The sequence below is a fragment of the Mustela erminea genome, chromosome 4, assembly GCF_009829155.1.
Source record: "Mustela erminea isolate mMusErm1 chromosome 4, mMusErm1.Pri, whole genome shotgun sequence".
In the NCBI taxonomy this organism is placed as follows: Eukaryota; Metazoa; Chordata; class Mammalia; order Carnivora; family Mustelidae; genus Mustela; species Mustela erminea.
In genome coordinates this window covers 84,215,085-84,240,140 of record NC_045617.1, presented here as the reverse complement: position 1 = coordinate 84,240,140, position 25,056 = coordinate 84,215,085, and the positions used below count along the sequence as shown (strand labels likewise).

The 25,056-nt window shown below is 42.0% G+C and overlaps 2 protein-coding genes across 5 annotated transcripts in view; one reads left to right on the top strand and one right to left on the bottom strand.

Annotated features, from left to right (window-relative positions):
* TBC1D22B (TBC1 domain family member 22B) overlaps window positions 1-23,278 on the bottom strand; it is a 73,932-nt gene extending 50,654 nt beyond the window's left edge. For 2 of the 3 annotated variants that reach the window (XR_004285003.1, XM_032339782.1), the window contains exons 1-2: window positions 23,069-23,277; window positions 8,161-8,217 (exon numbers count right to left, since the gene is read on the bottom strand). Coding sequence is in view for 2 of the 3 variants with exons in the window: in XM_032339782.1 (XP_032195673.1) it covers window positions 8,161-8,217; window positions 23,069-23,124 (113 nt within the window). In the remaining variant the exon portion in view is untranslated. Of the gene's footprint in view, window positions 1-8,160; window positions 8,218-23,068 lie in introns of all 3 variants that reach the window. The other variant, XM_032339784.1, reaches the window with a different exon arrangement.
* Window positions 23,279-23,353: 75 nt separating this feature from the next.
* TMEM217 (transmembrane protein 217) overlaps window positions 23,354-25,056 on the top strand; it is a 37,986-nt gene continuing 36,283 nt past the window's right edge. For both annotated transcript variants that reach the window (XM_032339786.1, XM_032339785.1), the window contains exon 1: window positions 23,354-23,477. The gene's annotated coding sequence lies outside the window, so the exon portion shown is untranslated. The remainder of the gene's footprint in view (window positions 23,478-25,056) is intronic.

Here is a 25,056-nt window from a genome sequence, read left to right as displayed (position 1 = left end):
TCTGCCAGAAGAGCAGAAGTTCCCCCATTTCCAGGAGCTGTTTCTTCCTCCTGGGCAGAGGTGGGGGGCCTAATAAACCATCTCATCTCACTAGAGGAGTCCAATGCTTATTCTGAAAGATAATGGTTATTGATACTGATTAATACAGTCTGATAACTCATACAGTTCATCAAATGTCCCTACTATTAGCATCAGAAAGGGAGTAAGATTTTACTGAGGCATTATTTTCAAACACCGGTCTCACATAGAGTAAAGAAAGAAAGGACATCACACAAAATACAGGAGAGAAAACTAGATTATAAGACGTAGCAGTTTAAATGTGACGGAAACAAAATACCATTTTCTTTTTTTTTTTTTAAGATTATTTATTTATTTATTTGTTTGTTTGTTTATTTATTTATTTGACAGACAGAGATCACAAGTAGGCAGAGAGGCAGACCGGGGGTGGGGGGAGTGGAGCAGGCTCCCTGCTGAGCAGACAGCCCGATGTGGGGCTCAATCCCAGAACCCTGAGATCATGACCTGAGCCAAAGGCAGAGGCTTAACTCACTGAGCCCCCCAGGCACCCCAGAAACAAAATACCATTTTCCACCTGCTCAGTTAGCAAAGCTCTAAAGAGCAGTTCTCCTCAGTGTTGATCATCTGATACTGCCGGATGTGGGGGGTATACTGTACAGCCTTTTGGAAAACAATTTGGCAACATACCATACCATAAGCCCTAAAACGGTTTGCAATCTCTGATACTAACAGATAACCAGAGGGTCAAAGAGGCTTTAAGGCAGTTTATCATGGTGTTACTTATTTTGGTTAAAGACTAAAACAACATAAACATCTAGAAATTGGAAATGATGAAATAAATCACAGTTCAGCCACCAGACGAAATGTTATAATGCCCCTGAAAAGCACATCTTACAGGCTATTTAATAACACTAGAAAATGATCTCAATAAAGTGAAAATTGGAACCAAAAATATTTTTATAATCTCTGTATTAAGAAAAAAGTACATGCATAGAGAAGACCAGTAAGATAATAGATCACAATGGTAACAGTGCTTATCACTAGGCTGTGGAATTATAGGTGATATCTAATTTCATTTTTATAGGCCTCTGAATTATTCGTGTTTCCTACAGTGAGCATAATATTTTTATTTATCAGTGGATAAGATTGTTGGCTTTCAGCAATCCCTAAAGTAAGGGTATTTATAAACTTACTGAATGAACAATCAGAAATGAACACGAGCTCAATTCAAAGAAAATAAAACTGGAGCAACACATTGTGAATATATGCTGTCAAAAATCCATCTGTGAGCCAGAAAAGGCAAATTACTCCTCTGCGGACCTGGTGAGGCTGTATGTTAAGGACTTGTCACCATGCCCGCTTCTCCTTTGTTGAGAGGGATGCAGGACCCACTGCCTGCAGTACACACCTCAGAAGGTCCCCTGTCAAGAACAAATAGGCAGGGGTCGCCTGGCTGGCTCAGTTGATTAAGCATCTGCCTTTGGCTCAGCTTATGATCCCAGGGTCCTGGGATGCAGTCCCCATAGGAACAGGCTTCCTGCTCAGCAGGGAACCTCCTTCTCCCTCTCCCTCTGCCTTCTAGTTCCCCTGCTTATGCGCTCTCTCTGTCCAATGAATAAATAAAACCTTAAAAAAAGAACAACAAACAGGCAGATGTGCATCAATAAAAAAACTGCATAGGAGTCTATGGTTATTGTTGTTTTCCTCTTTGGAGGCAATGTTTACCTCAAGATTGCACATCATGAACCCAAAAGAGTGATATGGAGTGGTATGGATACCAAGGTTCACTACTGTTTTTTCCTGGCTGTTTCCTAAATACTGTCTCTTGCTTTTTTATTTTATTTGTATTTGTATACTTATAACTATTATTTTTTTTTGAGAGAGCAAGAGCATGCACATGTGCCTGTTGCAGGGCACAGGTTGGGAGAGGGGTAGAGAGAACTCAAGCAGACTCCTTGCTGAACGTGGAGCCTGCCACAGGGCTTGATCTCAAAACCCGAGATCATGACCTGAGCCAAAATCAAGAGTCAGATGTCTAACTGACTGAGCCACTTGGATGTCCCCCCTTTTAAGTAGGTTCTACGCCCAACGTGGGGCTTGAACTCACCACCCCAAGATCAAGAGTTGCATGCTCTAATGACTGAGCCAGCCAGGCACCCATCCTAAATAGTCTTTTGATATTTTGAGGATTTTAAAAATAAGCCATTAAATCAAGAAGCTGAATTTTAACTCTGGCAAAAGAACTGGCTGGATGCTGAATGAACACTGGCTGAAGCATGCGCATACCGTGGCCTGGGTTAAAACTCCACACCAAGAGATGGCGTGTGGAGCATTGGGCTTTCTATAAGAATGAAGAATGTAAATCATTTGAGTGGTGCGTACATAAGGGTGTGTTATATTTTTCTTTACACCTTTTTATGCATTTCAAGTATTTTATTATATTTTTTGAAGCAGATGAAGATTCAGTGTAAGTCAACTATTAAGATTAAGAACTGGAATTTTCTCTGATGAAGACTTTTGCAAATAGAAATTGGAAGGACATACTGCAGCACACTACAGAGCAAAGAAGGGAGGAAAGAATGTCATTCCCTGTGACAGAAAAACGGAAATTTCAAGCAGACCATTTTGAGAAATCACTTTAGGGATACCTATTCCACAAAGCCCAAAACTCAACCAACCAGTTAAAAAAGTCAGCTCTGTCCTCAGGAAGAGGCCTTCATGGGGGAGGGGGTTCCTAAAGGGGTAGGAGTCTGAGGACAGAAGGTTGGTGAGAACCATTCACAGAACCAAAGAGGCATTTCAAAGTGAAAAGGTACCTAGGCTGCCACTGAGAGAAAGCAAAAAGTCTAGACCAGCAACGACGGGGCTGAAGTGTTTTCATGTTTATCAATTCTGTTCTCTCTGGAGGAGATAATATAAATTTACACGTACCCAAAAGTTAACATGTATTGGCTATTTACGGGGTGCCAGGTTCTATGCTACTATATACACCCATTTTCTGATGAAAGCTCATTCGTAAGGCTACGAAGTACTATTATTATCATTACTATTTCCATTTGCAGATAAGGAAACTGTGGCTTACTGAGGTTATAAGCAAATCTAGGTCTACCTGACCTGGGAGCCTGCATACACTCTTTCTAACTAATCCGCCTAGAAAAAGAGGTCTAGTAAGCTCTGTGGCCTGGGTAGAGTTGTTGTTAAGGGAACTGAGCACATAACACCACAGCTTTAATTTCCCAAGTGTGCACAGCTGAGAGTCCCAATGTTCTCGTCTTGTAGTAATCACCTCCTGTGTACACAGAACAGGATGAGTATGTTGGTGGTCAGAATGGGAAGAAGCCACATCCAAGAATACAATCCTTGGAGAAGTCTCTCTCTTCCCTTTTGACATCAGGAGTCACAACCAGAAAACCAATCCAGGTAATGCTGACTAAGGGTACCTCTGGATAAGAGGCTGCCTCATTTTAACAAGGTCCCCCCAAATTTATAACCAACCCAAGACACCATTAGGGTGGCTCAAAGTTTAGCCAAGATTGTTTAAACAGATCTACATTAATCTTACAACCCAGATGGCCTCTCCAGAGATCTTCATTATACCTCCTTATAATTGAATGCCAAATTATCATTCAAAAAGCACTTTTGAGGGGTGCCTGGGTGGCTCAGTTAGTTAAGCGGCTGCCTTCAGCTCAGGTCATGATTCCAGGGTCCTGGAATCAAGCCCTGCACTGGGTTCCCTGTTCAGCAAAGAGCCTGATTCTCTCTCTCCCTCTGCCTGCTGCTCTGCTTATTGTGCTCTCTCCCTATCTCTCTGTCAAATAAATAAAATATAAAAAAAGAAAATTTAAAAAAAATAGGGGCACCTGGGTGGCTCAGTGGGTTAAGCCTCTGCGTTCGGCTCGGGTCATGATCCCAGGGTCCTGGGATCGAGCTCCGCATCAGGCTCTCTGCTCAGCGGGGAGCCTGCTTCCCCCTCTCTCTTGTCTGCCTCTCTGCCTACTTGTCATCTCTGTCTGTGAAATAAATAAATAAAATCTTTTTCAAAATTAAAAAAAATAAATAAAAAGCACTTTTGAGGGCACCTGGCTGGCTCAGTCAGTGGAGTGTGCAAGTCTTGATCTCAGGGACATAAGCTTAAGTGCCATGTTGGGTATAGAGATTATATAAAGATAAAATCTAAAAAAAAAAAATTAAAAATTAAAGGTACTTTCGTAAAGACCTCATTTAATCCTCACAACAACTCTGACATCAGTCTTATTATTTCTATTTTATAGATGGGGAAACTAAAGATCAGAGAGGTCGTAATTGCCCAAGACCATGGAGCTATAAGGTGGTGAAGAAAATGAGACTCAAGAAGGGCACATGACCCTGAAACTCAGAAAAATTTAACAAATAGCACATCTGAGAGAAACTTCAGTTGTTTGGTGAATGGTAACTTGTTAAGTGGGAACACAAAACCCAAAGGATATTTTGAGCAAGAATGGCTGCAGGTCCCACTGGTTAGGAAACAAAGGACCAATCACTCTGTAATCTGATGGATACTACACTGTTTTGCTGATAGGGTTGCTTGCTTAATAGAAACAGGATACGAGTTTATTTAGAAAAATAACATCTGACACTGGTAAGGGGAGTGAAGCAAGTGGGGGTTATTCAGTAACATACAAATCCACCCAGTCATCAGAATAACTAGCATGGCTTCCTGTGAACTAGTGTTGTAACTCGGAACTAGGACCTATCATGTTCTAGCATCAATTCAGAAAACAATAAATTTAGAAGCTTGTCATACCATCGAGTGGCCAATGGGGCCACTCTGCAGTAAGACTAGTTTTATTTGAGCTGTAAAAATTACTGCAGGCAATCTGATCACTAATGGCAATAATTTGGCAAATTGAAGTCACTATATCCAGACAAGGAACGGTATACTCGGCTTGTGCAGTTTAGGTGATTGAAGAGCCAGCGTAAAGGCTTCCGCTGTGATGGGGATTAACCACACAGTAATTAATGGCAGTCTGAAGTGGAACGATAATCATGTAGTGGAGAAAGTAATAAAAATGTCCCAACAAAGGTACTAAAATAAGGGCGATAAATGTTTTATAGTAACAATCTGGAATTGTAAAATGGTCCGTGCAGACCTAGATGCTGTCCCATGTTGCAGAGCACTAATAACAGACCTCCATGTGCATGAAAAGGGGAAGCAATTTATTCAGTGACAATTACATTCCTCCCAAATCACAGAGCTAAGTGATTACTTCTATTGAAAGTCTGATTGCAACTCTGATGAATGATCAGGGAGAACATTGGTGGTTTTATATAACTAATAGGTGGGAAAACAAAAGTGGAGAAAATGTGTCTTGGTAGCCTGGGATATGGCAAAATTCCTCAAGACCTGGCCTCAACAGAGAATCAAGGAAAACTCACTCAGTAACAGATGCACACACGGTGTGGTGACTCTGACACGAACATAAAACAGGACAGTACACTCTGCTGTCTTACGTGTGAGAGGACAGACTGATTTCTAGGTTAGCTATGTATTTATCAAAGCCCATTATAAAATATGCTGGAATGGATCTATTACCGATCAACAAATCCTGGACATGAACAGAACTGGCTACAAGGAACAGAACACTCAACTACAATGCTGAAATTGTCAAGACCGTGATGTCAGGACACTCGGGCAGGTGTCTCTGCGGGTCTCTTGGCAGTCCCTCAGGTTACAAGGTAGCTGCTGAAGCTTTCAGCATCTCATTTTCCCATTACCACACTGGAAAGCAGGAAACATGCGTGTAGACAAGAAGAGGCTCTCTTCACAAAATGATCCCTCTGGTCAAACAAGAAAATCCTTCCCAGTACCTTCCTTCAGGAGACTTTCTTTTATATCTCACTTCCAGAACCAATGAGATGAGCCCACAGTAGGCCAGTCACTGGGATTACCAAGAAATTATTATTGAAGGCTTCAACTAATATGGATACCTACTCTATGTATGTTTCTCAATAGCTGAATAAAATTATGGTTCTTGAGCAAGAAACAGCAGGGGCAGGGAGACTGTTGAGTCATGCCTGCTTCTTTGGCCAACAGACTAGATAGTCTATTACTGGTAAAACCAAGAAACAGGATCCATTCTACTTAATGGGAATGTCACAGAAAACATGCTCCCCTACCCCGCCCCCAAGAATAGCAAGGTATGAACTAGAGGCACTGAAGTAAAGTCCATGGACTAAGTAAATGCAGTGATTTCACTCCTTCATTCCAGAAATGTTTACTCAGTGCCTACTAAGTGCCACATGCTGTTCTAGGTACTAACGGCAGAATGGTGAATAAAACAAAGTCCCTGACCTCAAAGAGTTTACAGTCTAGTGGTTTCTGGTATAAAAACTGTGCATTACAGAAAATAACAGCAGTCACACTTCCACAGTAATTCAGAGGACTGTACCTTCCACACACTGGCTAAATTTGCAAAAAGAATGAGTTTGGGGGGTGCCTAGGTGGCTCAGTGGGTTAAGCCTCTGCCTTCGGTTCAGGTCATGATCTCAGGGTCCTGGGATCGAGCCCCGAATCAGGCTCTCTGCTCAGCAGGGAGCCTGCTTCCCTCTCTCTCTCTCTGCCTGTCTCTATGCCTACTTGTGATCTCTCTCTGTCAAATAAATAAATAAATAAATAAATAAATAGTTTTATTTAAAAATTTTTTTTTAATTTTTAATTTTTAAAAATTAAAAAATTCTAAAAAGAGTTGACAGAATTACAGAAAGTTCACCACATATTCTGCTAAGTTACTTTTTAAAATATTAAAATACTGATAATGTACATCTGACACAGTATTTTTGTGGGTATTCAAAGTATTTTATTTTATTTATTTTTATTCATTTGACAGAGAGATCACAAGAAGACAGAGAGGCAGGCAGAGAGCGAGAGAGAGGGGGAAGCAGGCTCAACACTGAGCAGAGAGCCTATTGCGGGGCTCAATCCCAGGACCCTAAGACCATGACCTGAGCCGAAGGCAGATGCTTAACCCACTGAGCCAATCAGGTGCCCCCAAAGTATTTTAATATAATCTTTACTCCTTCCTTGACTGTGAAGGGAAAAAGGGTAGGTACTATTACACAGTCCCCAGAAGGATGAAAACCTAGGTCTCCTATACCTCTCAAATCACCCAGCTTTCGCTACAAACTAAGCTTTCCTAGAAATAAGTCTCTAAGATTAGCATACTCAGAGCTAGAACCCAAAATTCTTAGAAAATCTGAGAAGATGACCCATCCCCTCATTTAAATTCACTGTGGCTGAATGACAGCCCATGAGAGAAAGGAGTGATAAAGTGATAAGTGGGGGTAGGAATACACAGCCACACATCTTGGGATTTAACCAGCATTTCTACTGTGTCTGAAAATAATCCATTAGAATTTTACTAGAGAAATAATCCCCCGGGAGCTTTTAACTCTACTGTATGGCTGGGTTTCTTTGAGGGTGTCAGAGAAAAAGAGGACCTGAAGAATGCCAGCCTTCCAGTTATATTCTGTTTGCCCTCGTTCTCATAAAATGTAAGGAACAGGTGGCAGACCTACACATATTCAGAAGCAATGAACCCCAGAAACCAGAAGAAGGTCATCAATAGTCCAATTTGGGGACCATATTTAATCAATAAAGATCCTTCCACTACAACAGAGTCCAACACCAAACCCTCTATACACCCGCTTCCGATGTAGGAAAACAAAATCTCTGATGTGAATTAGTTTCCCACTTAGTAATAGACTGTTTAGAGATAAGAAGATTGCTTATCTTCTGATCCAAAACAGAGCAGGGGAGAAGCTAGAAAAGATCAAAGCAGAAGCTGTCATTGCGGAAAAAACAGGGGAAGGTTCAGGAGTTTTTTAAAAGAAGTATATGCCTGGGGACGCCTGGGTGGCTCAGTTGGTTGAGCAGCTGCCTTTGGCTCAGGTCATGATCCCAGCGTCCTGGGATCGAGTCCCACATTGGGCTCCTTGCTCAGCAGGGAGCCTGCTTCTCCCTCAGCCTCTGCCTGCCATTCTGCCTGCCATTCTGTCTGCCTGTGCTCGCTCTCTCTCCCTCTCTCTCTGATAAATAAATAAAATCTTAAAAAAAAAAAAAAAAAAAAGAAGTATATGCCTGAATGGAAAAATATCTTGACTTACTTTTTGGTGAGCCGAGGATCCAGAGGTGGGTGCTGTGCTCCATACACGGGCTGGATGCTAAAAGCAAGAAAAAAGAAAGCAGCAAGTTGTCAGGAAGCTAAACATGTTGGGTAAATACCATCTGCGTCACAAAGTTGGAAGGGACTTTGAGAAACAGGTTACCTCCAAGAACAACCATATCCACGCCAAAGGATAGCAAACTTTATGAAAAAAAAAAAAAAAAAAGTCTCGGGGTGCACCTGGCTGGCTCATCAGTAAATCATGCGACTCTTGATCTCAGGGTCGTGAATTTGACCCCCACATTGGATGCACAGATTGCTTACCTAAATAAACTTAAAAAAAAAAAAATCAATCGATCAATCAACTCTCTGGAGAATGTTCATCTTCCACTGGGGCCTCAGCGCCTTACACACCTGACCACTGGAAGTTCTATATGTAAAGAAGGCAGCATGGAAAGGTAACAGGCTTTGGAGCTAGGGAGAGCATAGTTTGAATGCCAGCTCCGGCGCCCACCACCTCTGTAAACTGGCATGAAATTACATGACCACCTTGACCCTGTTTTCTCATCTGTGACATGGGAGCATCACCTACCCCAAAGGCTCACTTGGACTAAAAGACAGTGAAGCAACACAAGATACCAAGGGAAGGGTGACCCAAGTGACTCTCACTCATGGCTGGTAGGGGTATTAGGTGATATAACTCACTTCCAAAAACAGTTTGGCCATATCCAGGAAGAATGAAATATGCATGCCCTGAGGCCCAGTATTTTCATTCTCAAATCTATACCTTTTTTTTGGTGGGCAGCAAAACAAGGTTTATTGAACGATGGTAAAGTGATAGTGCAAGGCTCCCGAAGAGGGAGGGAGGCTGAGAGGGCTGCCCTCAAATCTGGATCTTAAGAGAAATACCTACATGTGTGTGTCAGGAGGCATATACAAAACTATTTATAGCATCAGAGTTCCTTTTGTCATAAAGCGAGAAATAACCCAAGTGTCCAAGAGGAAATAAACCGTAATATGTTCGTATCATCAAATATTATACAGCAGCATAAACATACGAAGTCGGGCTGCAAATCGTAATGCACATGAATCTTCCAAATGTCATGTTGAGCAAAACAAGCAAATAGTACAAAAGTAAATACTGTATGATTCTACTTATATACACTTCAAAAACAGGCAAAAGGATTTCTGTCATCTAGGGATGCACCCATAGTAGTAACATCATAAAGCAAGAAACAATGAACATAAAAGGATGTGGTTATTTTGGAGGGAAGGAGAGACATGTGATTGAGAACAGACACAAGTGTGCTTCTGGGGTGCCCCCTCTGTGATTATTCATCAAGTTACATACTGCATGGTTGTTCCATGTGATAGGTCACAGTAATAATAATTAAAAAAAAGAGTGACTAGAGAATACAATATCCATATCCAGCCAAACTGTTGCTCAAATACAAAGGTGACAGAAAAATATGTTGCAACGCGTAAGAACTCAGGAAGAAGGATTTCCTTGACTCCTTCCTGAAGAAACTGCTAGAAGAAAAACTTCAATGAACAATGAGCTAAATGGAGAAACTGCAATAAAAGGACTGGTGCAGAGCATTGAGCAGATTTTGTCTGACAACCAACTCTTAAATTTGAGGCTTTATGGTTAGAGAAGAGAATGTAAAAACAATGTAATTGGCAAAGGTGAAAATGAGACATAGGACAGAATGAGTAAGTATGTTGATTTCCTCAGCTTTCACTGACAAAGCTCAAAAGCTACTTAAAGCTGATAGCTCAAGAGAGGTGAGTGGGGGGATAGGGCGCCGGGGTGATGGGCATGAGGGAGGGCACCTGAGGTAATGAGCACTGGATGTCATATGCAAATGACGAATCACCAAATTCCACCTCTGAAGCTAATAATACACTACATGTTAATTAAACTGAATTTAAATTAAAAAAATTTTTAAAAGCTGAATGCTCAAGTAATAGAAGCATAACTGTGTTTTAGGATATAAAACAAAACTAAGAGAAATAATATAATCAACTAAAAGCAGGGGGAGGAAAGGGCAGGAAATATACTAATTTCATCACTGATCATGGTAAGCAGTCAATAGATGTCTCAAGAAATATGGTATAAAATTATACTTACCGATGCAATCACTAGAATAAGAACACAAATTTCCCCAATTATCAGCATAGACACATGCAACCCCACCTCCCAAAGCAAGTACAATCCCCACAGTAAAAATTTTTCATTCATTCATTCATTCATTTTTTTTAAGATTTTATTTATTTATTTGACAGAGAGATAGAGAGAACATAAGTAGGCAGAACAGCAGGCAGAGGGAGAGGGAAAAGCAGGCTCTGCACTGAGCAGAGAGCCCAATGTGGGGCTCGATCCCAGGACCCTGGGATCATGACCTAAGCCAAAGGCAGACACTTAATCGACTGAGCCATCCAGGTGCCCCAAGATTTTTCTTTTAAAGAAAATATTAAAAACAGAATTACAATAAAATGTATCAGTCATTCCAGTAAATCGAAAAAGGTCAAACTTGCCTATTGAAAGAAAAAGGATCGTTACTAAGAGGGGACTGGTTAATTATGGTGTATCTGTTAAAGGATGAGGCCTGTTCTATACCCACTGACATGAAACAAACTCTAAAACACTAATAAAAGATGCAGAGCTGTGGGGCACCTGGGTGGCTCAGTGGGTTAAGCCTCTACCCTCGGCTCGGGTCATGATCCTGGGGTCCTGGGATCGAGCCCCGCATTGGGTTCTCCGCTCAGCGGGGAGCCTGCTTCCCCCTCTCTCTCTGCCTGCCTCTCTGCCTACTTGTGATTTCTGTCTGTCAAATAAATAAATAAAGTCTTAAAAAAAAAAAAAAGATGCAGAGCTGTATGCATAGCATATCACCATTTTTGTGGAAAATCATTACAATAAAACACATCTGCATACTTACATAGGTTTAGAGTATCTCTGAGCAAATACACAAGACGCCAGTGGCAAGGTTTTGGAAGAGGAACTGGAGGACTACAGGACGTGGCAGCAGAGAGATGAGTTTTTACTAAGCACTTTTTTGTGCCTTTCTGAATTAGTATCATGTACAGGTAACCACCTTTTTAAGATATAAATAAAGCGATCTTAAGGAGACACCTGGATGGCTCAGTGTGTTAAGCCTCTGCCTTCAGCTCAGGTCGTGATCTCAGGGTCCTGGAATCGAACCCCACATGGGGCTCTCTGCTTGGCGGGGAGCCTGCTTCCCCCCACCCTCCCTGCCTCCCTGCCTAGTTGTGATCTCTGTCAAATAAATAAAATTTTAAAATTTAAAAAAAAATTTTTTTAAAGTGATGTTATGAGGACTGGGAGGTTTAAATGAGACAATGGGTAAAAAGCCCTTTAGCCAATTCCAGGCAGGTAGTAACAGTAGCAGGTAATGAGATAGATTTGCAAACATCAGAATGCTGCCTGGTACACTCTCAGCATCCAAGAAATGTTGGCTTTCCTCCTCCCTCCCATTTGGTAATTTACTCTTTACCCAACACTTAGAAAGTAGAACAAGGTTACCAAGTACTTTGTTTGACATAACAGATGTGATCCTAAAGTTGCTGTTAAGTAAAAATGCAGCCAATTCAATCATTTTCATTTTGATTTCTACTAAAATTCCAGTGAGAATGTTCTTATGTACAATCTTTATGGATATGACCAATTAATTATTAGCAATTAAGAATCTCTAACTCCCCAAACTTTTCCAAAAGGTTATTCAGTAATTTGCAAACAAACCATTACATACACTACTACAGAGATAAAAAAAATAAATAAATACAACTTTAACATGTTTAAACAGTTTACAGAGTTGTGTAGGCAGAGGAAAAGAAGAAAGAAAATGAGAGATCAAAGAATAATGGGAGAGTCCGACTTAGAGAAAGAAAGCTGAAACAAAACAAAAATGAAAACACAAACAAAGAAACCCAAAAGGCATAGATGGGTGGAACAGAAAACCCAGAAATAAAGCCACAACAATTCCATGGTCACTTAATCTTTGACAAAGCAGGAAAGAACACAAAATGGGAAAAGGACAGTTTCCTCAACAGATAGTGTTAGGAAAACTGGATGGCAACGTGCAAAAGAAAGAAAACTAGACTACTTTCTTATACCATACACAGAAATAAATTCCAGATGGATTAAAGACCTAAATGTGAGACCTGAAACCATAAAAATCCTAGAAGAGAACACAGAACTCTGACATCAGCTATAGCAACTTCTTCCTAGATATGTCCCCTGAGACAAGGGAGACAAAAGCAAAAATATACTATTGGGACTTCATCACAATAAAAAGCTTCTGCACAGGGAAGGAAACAATCAAGAAAACTAAAGACAACGTATGGATGAAAGAAGATATTTGCAAAAGACATATCTGATAAAGGGCTGGTATCTAAGATATATAAAAAAACTTCTAAAACTTAACCCCCCAAAACCAAATAATCTAACTTAAAAATGGTCAGAAGACAGGCACAGACATTTCTCCAAAGAAGACACACAGATGGCCAACAGACACATGTAAAGATGCCCAACATCACTTATCATCAGGGGAATACAAATCAAAACTACAATGAGATATCTCCTCTTACCCGTCAGAATGACTAAAATCAACAACACAAGGGGCACCTGGGTGGCTTAGTCAGTTGAGTGTCTGACTCTTGGTTTCAGCTCAGGTTGTGATCCCACGGTCCTGGGACTGAGCCCCGCATCAGGCTCCATGCTCAGTGTGAAGTCCGTTTGAGATTCTCTCTCCTTCTCCCTCTGCTTCCCCCCTCAAATAAGTAAATAAATCTTGAAAAACATAAAATAATCAAATGAAAAATAAAATCAACAACACAAGAAACAACAGATGTTGATGAGGATGTATAGAAAAAAGAACACCGATGCACTGTTGTTGGGGGCGCAAACTGGCACAACCACTGGAAAACAGTTTGGAGTTTCCTCAAAAAGTTAACAGGGGCACCTGGCTAGCTCAGTAGGAAGAGCATGAGACTCTTGATTTTGGGGTCGTGAGTTCAAGCTCCATATTGGGCGTAGAGATTACTAAAAACAATAAATAAAAACTTTTGTAAAAAAAAAAGTTAAAAATAGAACTACCCAATGATTCAGCAATGGTACCACTGGGTACTTACCCAAAGAATACAAAAACACTGATTCGAAAGGATACATGCACCTCTACCTTTACAGCAGCATTATTTATAATAGCCAAGACATGGAAGCAACCCAAGTACCATCAATTGATGAATGGATAAAGATGATGTGGTACATATATACCATGGATTATTACTTAGCCATAAAAAAGAATGAAATCTTGCCATTGGCAACAACATGGATGGAGCCAGACAGTATAATGCTGAGCAAATTAAGTCAGTCTGAGAGAGGAAAACACCGTATGACTTCACTCATATGTGGAATTTAAAAATCAAATGAAAAAAGAGGGGTAAAGAGAAAGAGACAAACCAAAAAAACAGATTCTTAATTATAGAGAACTGATGGTTATATCTGATGGTTACGGGGTGGGGGGTGATGAGTTAAATAAATGATGGGGATTAAGGCATGCATTGATGTGATGCACGCCAGGTGATGTGTGGAAGTGTTGAATGACTATATTGTACACCTGAAACTAATATAACACTGTGTTAACTAACTGGAATGAAAGTAAAAACTTTTTTACAAGGGTCACTGATTTGTATTTTAAGGTTTGCAAATACTCTTAGGATGACAACACTTGAGCTCTCCAAGTTTACAAGCCTCTTTGTAGCAAAATATAAAGATCAGAGGATAAACTCTGCAGGAAGGTTTCAACAGGCTGGTTAGGTGAATGGGCAGAAAAAAAAGAGAGGGTCCTTAGATTCTCTTTTTTAAAAGGGTATTACCACCTGCGAGTAATCCATGCAGAAAAAAGGCAATCCTAATTGTGCAGGCTTACAGGCCAAAGGCCATTAATTACTATCCAGGAAGGGGATCTTAAAATCACAGTAGACTGTTTCTTAGATATGTCAACCCCAACGTGCTGCACAGCCAGAAATGCCAAGATAAGTGATGGACTTCCTCAGCAAAGGTATCAGAGCCCAAGCTGAATTTAACCTACTCTCAAACTAAACCATGATGTATCTATACCTAGAACACTTTAATTAATCAGTTTACTGAATCTCAAAAAGGAGAGGAAAGACATTAGAAGAGAAACCAAGATGATCACAAAGATGAAATGAAGACAGACTAAAAGCCTGGTGATGAAGGTGGTCAATTTCCTGGAATTTATAATTCACCTGTCAGTCCGAACCGTTGCTACTCCTCCCAAACCACACTCAAGAGCAGGCTGGTCTCCACTCTGCCTTCCAAACGTATCTTAGCTACTAAATCAGGCTCTTCTCCCATTTCAGTATCGTATCCAATCTGAAACAGCCCCTTCCAGATCTACACCCCTCAACCATGAGATCTTCCCTGACACTAGCCCCTAGCACTCACTCACCCATGCCTTCTCTGATTCCCTAAAATACATATAAATCAGGGCTTATACTGCCTTTTTTTTTTTAAGATTTATTTATGTATTTGACAGAGATCACAAGTAGGCTGAGAGGCAGGCAGAGAGAGAAGAGGAAGCAGGCTCCCCGCTGCGCGGAGAGCCCAATGGGGGCTCGATCCCAGGACCCTGGGACCATGACCGAAGCTACAAGCAGAGGCTTTAACCCACTGAGCCACCCAGGCATCCCGGGCTTATACTGCTTTTAATAAGTAAATAATTTTTTAAAAATAAACTCAATTTAGATCATAACATAAGACACACCCAGGTTGGTGTTCAACTCATACATACATAAGAAATGAGACATTATGAGTTCAAATGCTACACACCCCTCCCGCCTGCCCTCGGAAACCACTTTATTGCATCTGCCATTCCTCACCCTCATCTTTGTTTTTACATTATTTTCCATGTTTGTATCCCTAAACAATATATTGTTTTCCAGGTTTTTAAAACTTTATACAGGGGCGCCTGGGTGGCTCAGTTGGTTAAGCGTGTGCGTTCAGCTCAGTCCATGATCCCAGGGTCCTGGATTGAGCCCCAAGTTGGGTTCCCTAATCAGCAGGGAGTCTGCTTCTCCCTCTCCCTGCCCCCCACCCTTATCCCAGCTTAGGCTCTCGCTATCTATCGCTATCTAACAAATAAAATATTTTTTAAAACTTTATAGAAACGGTACCACACTATACACATGACTTATTTTGACTAGTAATCATAACTGCGATTTCTTTTTTAAAGTAGACTCCACACGCAGGATGGAGCCCAATGCCAAGCTTGAACTCACGACCCTGAGATCAAGACCTGAGCTGAGATCAAGAATCACTTAACTGACTGAGCCACCCAGGTATCCCTAAATACTCCTTTAAATATTACTTAATTTCATGACTGGCTAACTGGTCTCTCCAACACAAAATTTAAAAAACATTTGCTCCAGGGGTGCCTCGGTGGTTCAGTCAGCTAAACATCTGACTTTTTTTGTTGTTGTCGTTTTAAGATTTTATGTATTTGAGAGACAGTTCTTGCTTTGGCAGCACATACACTAAAATTTATTTATTTGAGAAAGTACACAAGCAGGCGGAGGGGGAGAGGGAGAAGCAGATTCCCGACTCCCCACTGAGCAGGGAGCCCAACCCAGGGGTGAGGGTGGGGGGCTCGACCCCAGGGCCCTGGGATCAATACCTGAGCCAAAGGCAGATGCTCGAAAAACTGAGCCACCCACGCACCCCTAAGCATCTGACTCTTGATTTTGGCTTACATCATGATCTCAAGGTTGTGAGATCAAGCCCTGCCCTGGGCTCTGTCCTGGGCATGGAGCCTGCTTAAGATTCTCTCTCTTCCTCTCCCTCTGCCCTTCCCTGCCCCCTCTAAACAAAACAAAACATTTGCTCCACACAAGTGTAGAAAGCACTTTATTAACAAATCTAACAGGTTTTAACAGATTTAACAAATTTTAACATGTGTCACATTTCTTAAGAAAATAAAGCATTGGGGAGACCCCTGAAGTCCTCACTGCAGTTTCTCCCCAGGAGATAACCACAATCCTGAAGCGTGTATGAACTCCTTCCCATCTGTTTTTATACTTTTATACACATTCACATACACATAAACACCATACAATACTGCTTCATTTTAAAACTGTACACAAGAGATTGTGCACTACTTATCTATCCATATCTTGCTTTTCTCAACAGTGTTTTCACCCAGCGGCACTTTTCAGTTTTTTTCTGATTACAAAGTAACATATGTGTAGTGGAGAAACCAGAGAGTCAATGATACCCAGCATCCTCACCAGGGGAAGCCACGATGCCAAGCAGGTTTTCAGCTTCTAGAGAGCAGTGGTGACACCATGTCTTTTTCTGCAGTCCCCTCACCACCTGGCAGAGTGCAACACACCCCAGCAGGCACTTATTAACAACAGTGAGTGAAGACGGACGCTCTACAAACCCCAGGCCTCTGCTCTGGCTGGCTAGTGGCTCGCAAGACCTCAACACTAGAATCAAAGCCCGGATCTTGGAGAAAGCACAAAGCATATGAGGAGAAATGAATGCCACAGCAGATGCCACAGCAGAGACAAAACAGCAAAAGTCCTGGTCAGCCTCCGACATTCTCCTTAATAAAACCAACACCACGGGGTGTATTGGCACAGCAGGTTTGCACAGTTGCAACAGTGCAAAAACCCTCGGTTGGAAAAATCAACAGGTGTTTGTTTAGCGCTGACAAAGGATCAAATGCAAACACGGGAACAGACCTATCTGATTTAAAGCCAAACATGCTGGCAACTGATTTGGGTTCACACACTCACTTGATGGAAGTCTTCCAGAGCTGGGGTTCTACCCTCTTTCGGTAATAATTTAGTACCTTCTAGTCACTTACTTTATCAGTAAAACATTTCCAAGGTAAGAATAGGTTGTAATATAACATGCTTGCCCAGACAGGCTGGGAGAATAACCATGAGTGCACGTTATGGAAAATAACCAAATGACAGAGGTTTTAGTTGAAAATCTACAGCCTCCTAATTTTAAGTGATGAGACACTTTTCTCAACTTCATTTAATGCTAAAGAGAGCTTCTTAACTTTAACAATAAACACTTTTGGGGCACCCTGCTTGCTCAGAGGAGTGTGACTTGATCCTGGAGTCATGAGTTCAAGCCCCAGGTAGGGTGTAGAGATTAAATAAATAAAATTTTAAAAAATAATAAACATTTTTGCTTAAAAAGAAGGAGAAGCCTAAGCAGGGGCACCTGGCTGGTCAGTCGGTTGAGCATCTGCCTTCAGCTCAAGTCATGATCTCAGTGTCTTGGGATGCCCCGTGCTGGGCTCTGTGCTTGGTGGGGAGTCTGCTTGTCCCTCTCCCTTTGCCCCTCCTTCCTGCTTATGCACACAGATTCACATGCGCATGTGCTCTCACTCAAATAAATTAAATCTTTAAAAAAAAAAAAAAAAAGAAAGAAAGAAAGAAACGCAGAAGCCCTTCCCAGAAGGACTGGAAATCAAAATGTGGGAAATGAGCCTGGCTTTGGCTCACATCTGTCTCTCCCATTTCGGGTCTTATCTACATCTTTTCGCTGGAAACGCCCACACCCCCGGACTAGAGGAGGTGCTCCAACAGGTGTCCTAATCTTAGCAGAGACTGAGGGAAGGCAGAAGAAGTAGTAGAAAGAGCACCAGACCCAAAATCAAGAAATCTGCAGTTCTGCAGTGTGATTTGGAGCCAGTCACTTTCCCTCTCTGGCTTTAGTTTCCTTACATGCAGTGGCCTTAAAGTCAAATTCTAACATTCCATAATTTCATGACACTGAGATGTTCACGGGGCCAGCAACTCCTTACTTCCCAAAGCACAAGATAGAAAAGCCCACCTTCAGGGCCTCCATACCATCTACTCCTACCTACCACTCATGCCTGCTGTGAGTGAAAAAGCGAAGAGAAATATCGACTGATGTGAGTTGAAACTAGTAACTTTATATTTTTTGTAGATTTCATTTATTTATTTGAGAGAGTAAGCGAGAGAGAAAGTGGGGGGAGGTGGGGAAAGTAAGGCAGAGGCAGAAGCCCGTTCCCAGCTGAGCAGAGAGCCCCACGTGGGGCTCAATCCCAGAGACTCTGGGATCATGAGCCAAAAACAGCCACTTAACTGACTGAGCCACCTAGGCATCCCAGGGCAGCCAGAATATTTTTATAAAGGGGAATGTGATCGTGTCACAGCCCCCACCAACCTTCTAATGGCAACCTACTGCTCTTAGGATAAATATCAAAGTCTTTAACTTGGCCTCTCTTTCCAACACGAAGTGCCTAGAAGACTTGAGAGTTTGGAGTTCATTCTAATTACAAATGAAAGAGAGGTCTGCAGAGGGCCAAGAAGAGAAGCAGGAGGCTTCAGCAGCAGTCCAGGCAAGAGAGGACTCAGTCTGATCCATGCAGTCGAGGTACAAGTGGTGAGAACAACTCAGATTCAGGGCCTAGTATAAGCAGCCAACAGGATTTGCTTTCGAACTAGGTGTGGCAGGAAGGGAAAGAAAAGAGCCAAATGTTAGGATTTTTGGTCCAAGGAATCTAGTGATCCGTGGGACCACTAAGTGAGACCGAATGAACGGCTTTGCAGGAGAGGGCAGATGTGGAAATCAAGAGTTCTGTGTGGATATGTTAAGTGTGAGATGCCTATCAGACAGTCAAGCAGAGATGCATGCATTATTCAAGATCCGTATGACAAGAGCTTCCAACACAGGAACTCAGCTTTCTTTCCATTTAATTCAGGGCTCCTATCCCAGTGGTTCTCAAAGTGCTGCCCTCGGGTTAGCCGCAGCACTATCATCTGGGAACTCCTTAGAAGCTCAAAGCCTCAGGTCCCACCCCAGACCTACTGAGTCAGAAACTCTGGATATGGGGCTGGCAATCTGCGTTTCAACAAGCCCTCCAGGTAACTCACTGAAGTTTGAGGATGATGGCTCGCAGTCATACTCCTTGTCCATAATGATCACCTGATAGCCACAGCTGCCCTGCATGAGGCTTCTCTGTGCCTCTGTTAACCCTCTGCCTCATGAACAATTAGGTGGTACTTTGTTTTTCTGTTGTTGTTGTTTTTTTTTTAACCCAAGACTACTGGAAACCCCAGACACACCACTGATCAAAGTGTTTGAATTCCAGTTTCAGAAACTAAAGCAAGGGGGAGAAACGAAACGGGAACTACAACAATCACAACTATTGCTTTCATGAGAGCTACTATTATTGAGCACCTTGTACGCACTTTCTACGCATTATCTCATTAACCCTCCTAACAGCCTTATGGGGTAGGTACTCTGCTCCCATTTCACAGATAAGGAGATGGAGCAAGGCACAGAGAGGTTACAAAACTTGCCCTCCTGGGTCACACAGCTAGAAAGTAGCAGAACTGGGATTTGAACCCAGGGAGTCAGGTTCCAGAGTCTGCTTTTTTTTTTTTGATATATAACTGACAAATAACATTGTGTAACTTTAAAGTTTACCATCTTAGCATTAGCTAACGCCTCTGTCAAGTCACATAATTATCATTCCTTTTTTGTGGTGAGAACAATTAAGACCCAGTCTCTTAGCAACTTTGATGTTTATAATACAGTGCTGTTAAGTATAATCACTATGTCGTGCATAAGATCCCCAGAACTTTTTTATCTATTAGTTGTGAGTTTCCAGAGCCAGCATGCTTAACCACATAGTATATAGTGTCCCCTATCTTTCTAAGCATCTACACAAGAACCACTTACTGTAATAAATAAGCGCATAAGGTTCCCATGAATAACTGAGAGAACTTTAAAAGATGCGAAATTCCATCAGATTACCAAATAACCCAGCAATTCCACTCCTACGTTAACTCAAAAGAATAGAAAACACACATCCAACAAAAATCTGCACATGAGTCTCATAACATTGTTCACAATAGCCAAAAAGTGGAAACAACCCAAATGTCATCAACTGATGAGTGGATAAACAAAGTGACGTATAGTTGCACAATGGAATATTATTTAGACATAAAAAGGAACAAAATATTGATGCATGCTGCAACACAGGTGAGCCTTGAAAACATTATGCTTCATAAAAGAAGCCAATCATGAAAGGCCTCTTGTCACATTATTCCATTTATATCAAATGTCCAGAATAGGTAAATCTATACATACAGAAGGATTAGTTGCCAGGGGCTGAGGTGAGGATATGGACACAAGGTTTCTTTCTGGGGTGATGAAAATGAACTGAAATTGGTGGTGATGGTTGTCTGGAACTATCTATACTTTAAATGAAAATACAAAATACCCCTGAATTGTACACTTTGTACACTTTGAAAATGAACTGAAATTGGTGGTGATGGTTGCCTGGATCCATTTATACTTTAAATGAAAATACAAAATACCCCTGAATTGTACGCTTTGAAAGGGTGCATTTTTATAGCCATGTGAATTATATCTCAATAAAGCTGTTATTTTTTAAAAGGATGCTTAATTCATTTTAAGTTTAGGCTAACTTACTAAATAGAATGCCTACTTGTTGTCATTAAGGTTGCTAGATCACAACCAAAGAAACTGAAAGTAACTGCCATCACTTTGAATTTTTACCTTTCAATCTGTAGAGAAAACTAGTTTCACTTCTAGGTTGCCATGGACCCAGAAACAGCCATGTATGTCATTTCCCCACTCAGGAGAAAGTTTTTCTTCAACACTGAAAGAATGTAAATGCCAAAGTTCTATCCTTGAGAAAATGCCCTAATCTTTTCCTTAAATCAAAGCACTTTCTATCTAAAAAAAACTTTTTCTCCCATACCCAGCAGCTGCTAGGGCTCCCCACTAAAAGCACAGAACTAAACAATAGTTCTCTTCAACCAGCAAGGTACTAAAGACTGCTATGAATTGTGGCAACATTTTAGTGCCTCAAGATAAACAAGGAACATAAATAAATAGTGCCCCAGTAAGGACTTGAGAAACATTCTTTTAAATGTTTACTTGCTCTAATAACAACAGGAATTCTCATAACTAGTATTTATCAAGCAACTATAATGTGCTAAATAAACACTGTCCTGGGTTCTTTACAAATAAGATGTTTAATTTGGTCCTCACAGTGACCCTGAGGAAGGTATTTTTAGTCTCATTTTATAGAAAAGGAAACTGAGGCCCTGAGAAATTGAGTAAGTCATTTGTCATTGATCACATAGGTATGACAATCCAAGTAATAACTCAAGTCCTTCTGAACTCAAATGTTTTCTCCTCTATTCCTCAATATTCCTCTTCAAAATGAAAAAGGAAGCCAGAAACTTCAAGAAACTAAAAAGACTCCTCTTCCTATCTCACAAAAGTGATACTCTGAAAAAAGCGGGCTCTTCCTATAGTCCAAAACAGGAAATATAGAAAACAAAATACTGTTAATAACAACCAGCAGTCAGCAGGCACAAAAGACCATGCCATGTCCCGCATTTCAAATGCTGCTTCCTGATTTAACAGTTTTCCCTCTTATTCTGATTACAACCTTAGGATGTCAAAATTTAATGATCTCACAATGGAAAGCCCCAGAGAACAGCAGTTGTGAGACTGGAGAGAGAGCTCACTAGACCAGGAAGGAAAAGGAATCAGTTGGCAGGAAGTGGTGCCTATCTAAAAACATAGAAGTCTTCAGCATTAATATTAACACTGTCATTCCATAGCACTTTAATCTGAAGCTATTCCTGCATTCCCTTGCATTATTTTAATACTGTATTACTAAAAGCTGATTCCCATTCTCCATATGTCTAATAGAATCCTAAGTAAAATAAGACTGCTATATAGCCACCACTGACCTTAATTTCTGTCTTGCTACTAAAAACAAAACAAAACAAAACCACACACACACACACACACACACACACACACACACACAAATTCAAAGGATTATCCCTGAGGGAAAAGACCTGAATCAATTAGGAAAGGTAGCATGTGGGGCACAAGCAAACGTGAATTTCATCACCAAGTAGCCTATGGCTAGCAGAAATCTTAAATTCACGACTAAAATACACATTCCTTATATTCAGGGCTCTGGCCAAAATAAACTGAAACTATAAACCAAGAGCGGACTGAAGGATGTAAAATGCTAAGCTCTCAACATACATCAAAAAGGTAAAGGGGGGTGAGTAGCTTAGAAGGTCTGCTCTCCAACTAAACAACTGAAGAATGAAAGAATTTCGTGCATTTGCACAAGAAGAGCTTGACAACGCAGGGGGGTAGGAGGTCACTTGGGGTTGAGCAAATCCACAGAAAAATGCTAAAGAAAGAACCTCGATTTTTGAGTCACTCTGTAGTAATTCCTAATGGGAAGTGGTCAACTCAAGATAAAGTAAGGTCGAGCTTGAGAATTTTCCTCACTTTTCCTGTCACCCTGGATACGCTTCCAAGCTCCCACCAGAACGTTTTGGGAGTCCAAGATAAAGATTTGCACGTACTGATCTGGGGGAGCAACGGAAGGGGCCATCCTTATGCAAACAACCACCTGTGCGTGGTGGAGACCCCCAAGAAGGAGTTCTATTTAAAGTGAGAGGCAGCTTTGGGGATGACCCTCCAAACCCAGGACCGACACTGGCTACTCACCCAACTCCAGTGTCCCTTACGCCCGGACTCTGGCCACCTCCCAGCTAAGGGCAGCCGCTCCAGCGCCCTCCGCCCCCAGACCCTGGTCTGCTCCCACACCCAGTCATTCCCAAAGCTCGCTGCCCGCTCCTTTGCCCGACAGCTGACCCGCCGCCACCAGGCAGTCCCAGCTCCCCCAGTCCAGGTTCCCCAAACCAGCCTTTCGGGGTTGCTGACGCCCCAGGGCCGCGGGATTTAAGGCTTAGGATCTGGAAGGATTTGGTCCAATCTCCTCTTCCTTTCGGCGTCCTGGGCTTACCTCCCCGGCAGCTTGGCGCTCCTCTTCCAAAACTGCTTGCTGTTCTCGGCGGCCATTGCTCTGGCCGGGGAAGGCCTTGTAGGCGGGCCAGGGGGGTACCCGGCGAGATGCCCCCAGGACCCCGCAATCGGAGGGCCAACCCAGGCCGCTTCCCTGCCGCCGGTCACCCGCTCCCAGCTCCTGGGGGCGCCATCTTGGATGTGGGCACCCTCCCACCCAGAGCCGCTGCCATTGGTGAGTTGCGCCGGCCGTGGTCAGACGGACGAATAGAAAGCCGGAATCCTGCAGGCCGCTGAAGCCTAACGGTGACGTCAGGGACTGGGCACACAGGTGGACCGGGAAAGGCGGAGCTTGTGCAAGCAGGGAGGCGGGACTGAAAGTTCCCTAACCCCAGGAGTGGAAGAAGCAGGTAAAGAAAGGGACCTATGGGAAGGAGGAAAGGGTACTGTTTGGTTTGTGTGCGTGTGTTTTGGGGGCGGGGAAGATGAGGTTCCTGAGCCTAATACTTTTTGGAAAGAGACAGTATATGTATTTATGTACATCAATCTTTCACCTAAAAAGAAGGGCCCGTGTGTTGGTTGCAGGCCATCTTTAAGATCTCAGTCAACGACAATCTGATTATTATCCTCCCCACACTTCCCCGTTCCGTTTGGGGTCCGATTTTTTTTTTTTTTTTTTTTTTTAATCTATGAAGGAAGATCAATACGGATCCAGTAGACCGGGGTTGCTAACTGTTCAACAAGTGAGTAACGGTTGGTTCTTAAGGGTCTCCCACACCTCTGGTAACTGATCACATTAAAGGATTTGTATGCCGTGGGCAAAATTCAAATGATATAATCCCTGTTTCACCATTAACTGCCACTTTCTGACTATGAGAACCAGACAGTGTTAAGGTATGTTCTTATTTTGTCCATCCGATTCAGACTACCAAGTCGACCTTTCTTGTGAGGACATAGTGTATCTCCAAGGCTCCAGTCACAGAGATTGAAGATACATCCTCAAACATCTTCAATGTCCCTTTTTAATCTATGACCCTTGAATTTATTCTCAATCTAGTTTTGACCCAGAATGAGATTTAATATAGCATTTTGAATCCTTTGAATGTTTTGTTGGTGTTTTTTGCTCTTTTTGAGTTTCTGTGGTTGTATACCGCAGTGATCGTGATGGGAAGGAACTGCTGAGGTGGGCTGCTGTCCTCCAACCCCCGCTTTCGTTTACTGCTGCAAGAGGCCCTTCCACTTATTGAAGAACATCTAACGACCCCCTGTCTGAAAGAGAACATATGCCCTCCAAAGGCCTTTTTCTATATAGACATTACCCCCATTTCAAACTTCTTTTGTGCCCTAATTTTACAACCATGATATTGTATGAAAGGGGCTGTTTTCACTTTCTATTAATGTGGCAAGCTTCCAGAGACTTTCATTCTCTCTGATAGTCACTTTTATGGGCATTTAATCCACCAAACAAAAGCCCCTCTAGCCTTTTAATCATTTCATCTGCCTTTCTTTGCCTCTTCTTTTTCTTAGAATGTAGTGACCAGCACTGTTCCCTGAGCTCCAGGAGAAGTTTCCTGTGGTTTTTGTTGAAGCTGATGTTTTATCTTTAATCTGAACAGCCAGAACTGTTGCTGGCATTTAGGGCTTTACAAGAGCTGACATCTCAAAGAAATAGTGTACAGCAACTTCTAGATCCCTTTCTTTGGTGGCAACTGACAGGCAGTTCAGAGTTCATTATCTTTAAGGAATCATCGGAATTGTCTCCCCCTATGTGAGCTGCCTCACACTTGTCCATGTGGCAAGTCACCCACCACTTTCCAGCCTACTCACATCACTTTAGAAATGCTCCAGAAGATGCTCCCCATTGACTTGACATTTCAGTATGTGGAAAGCAGAGTATAATTTGTGTATCTAGGAATGTCTCAAAGTATTCCTTTTTCCTAATCATTTGTGAAATCTTAAATAACGTGGATTCCCAGGGGATGCTGTTAG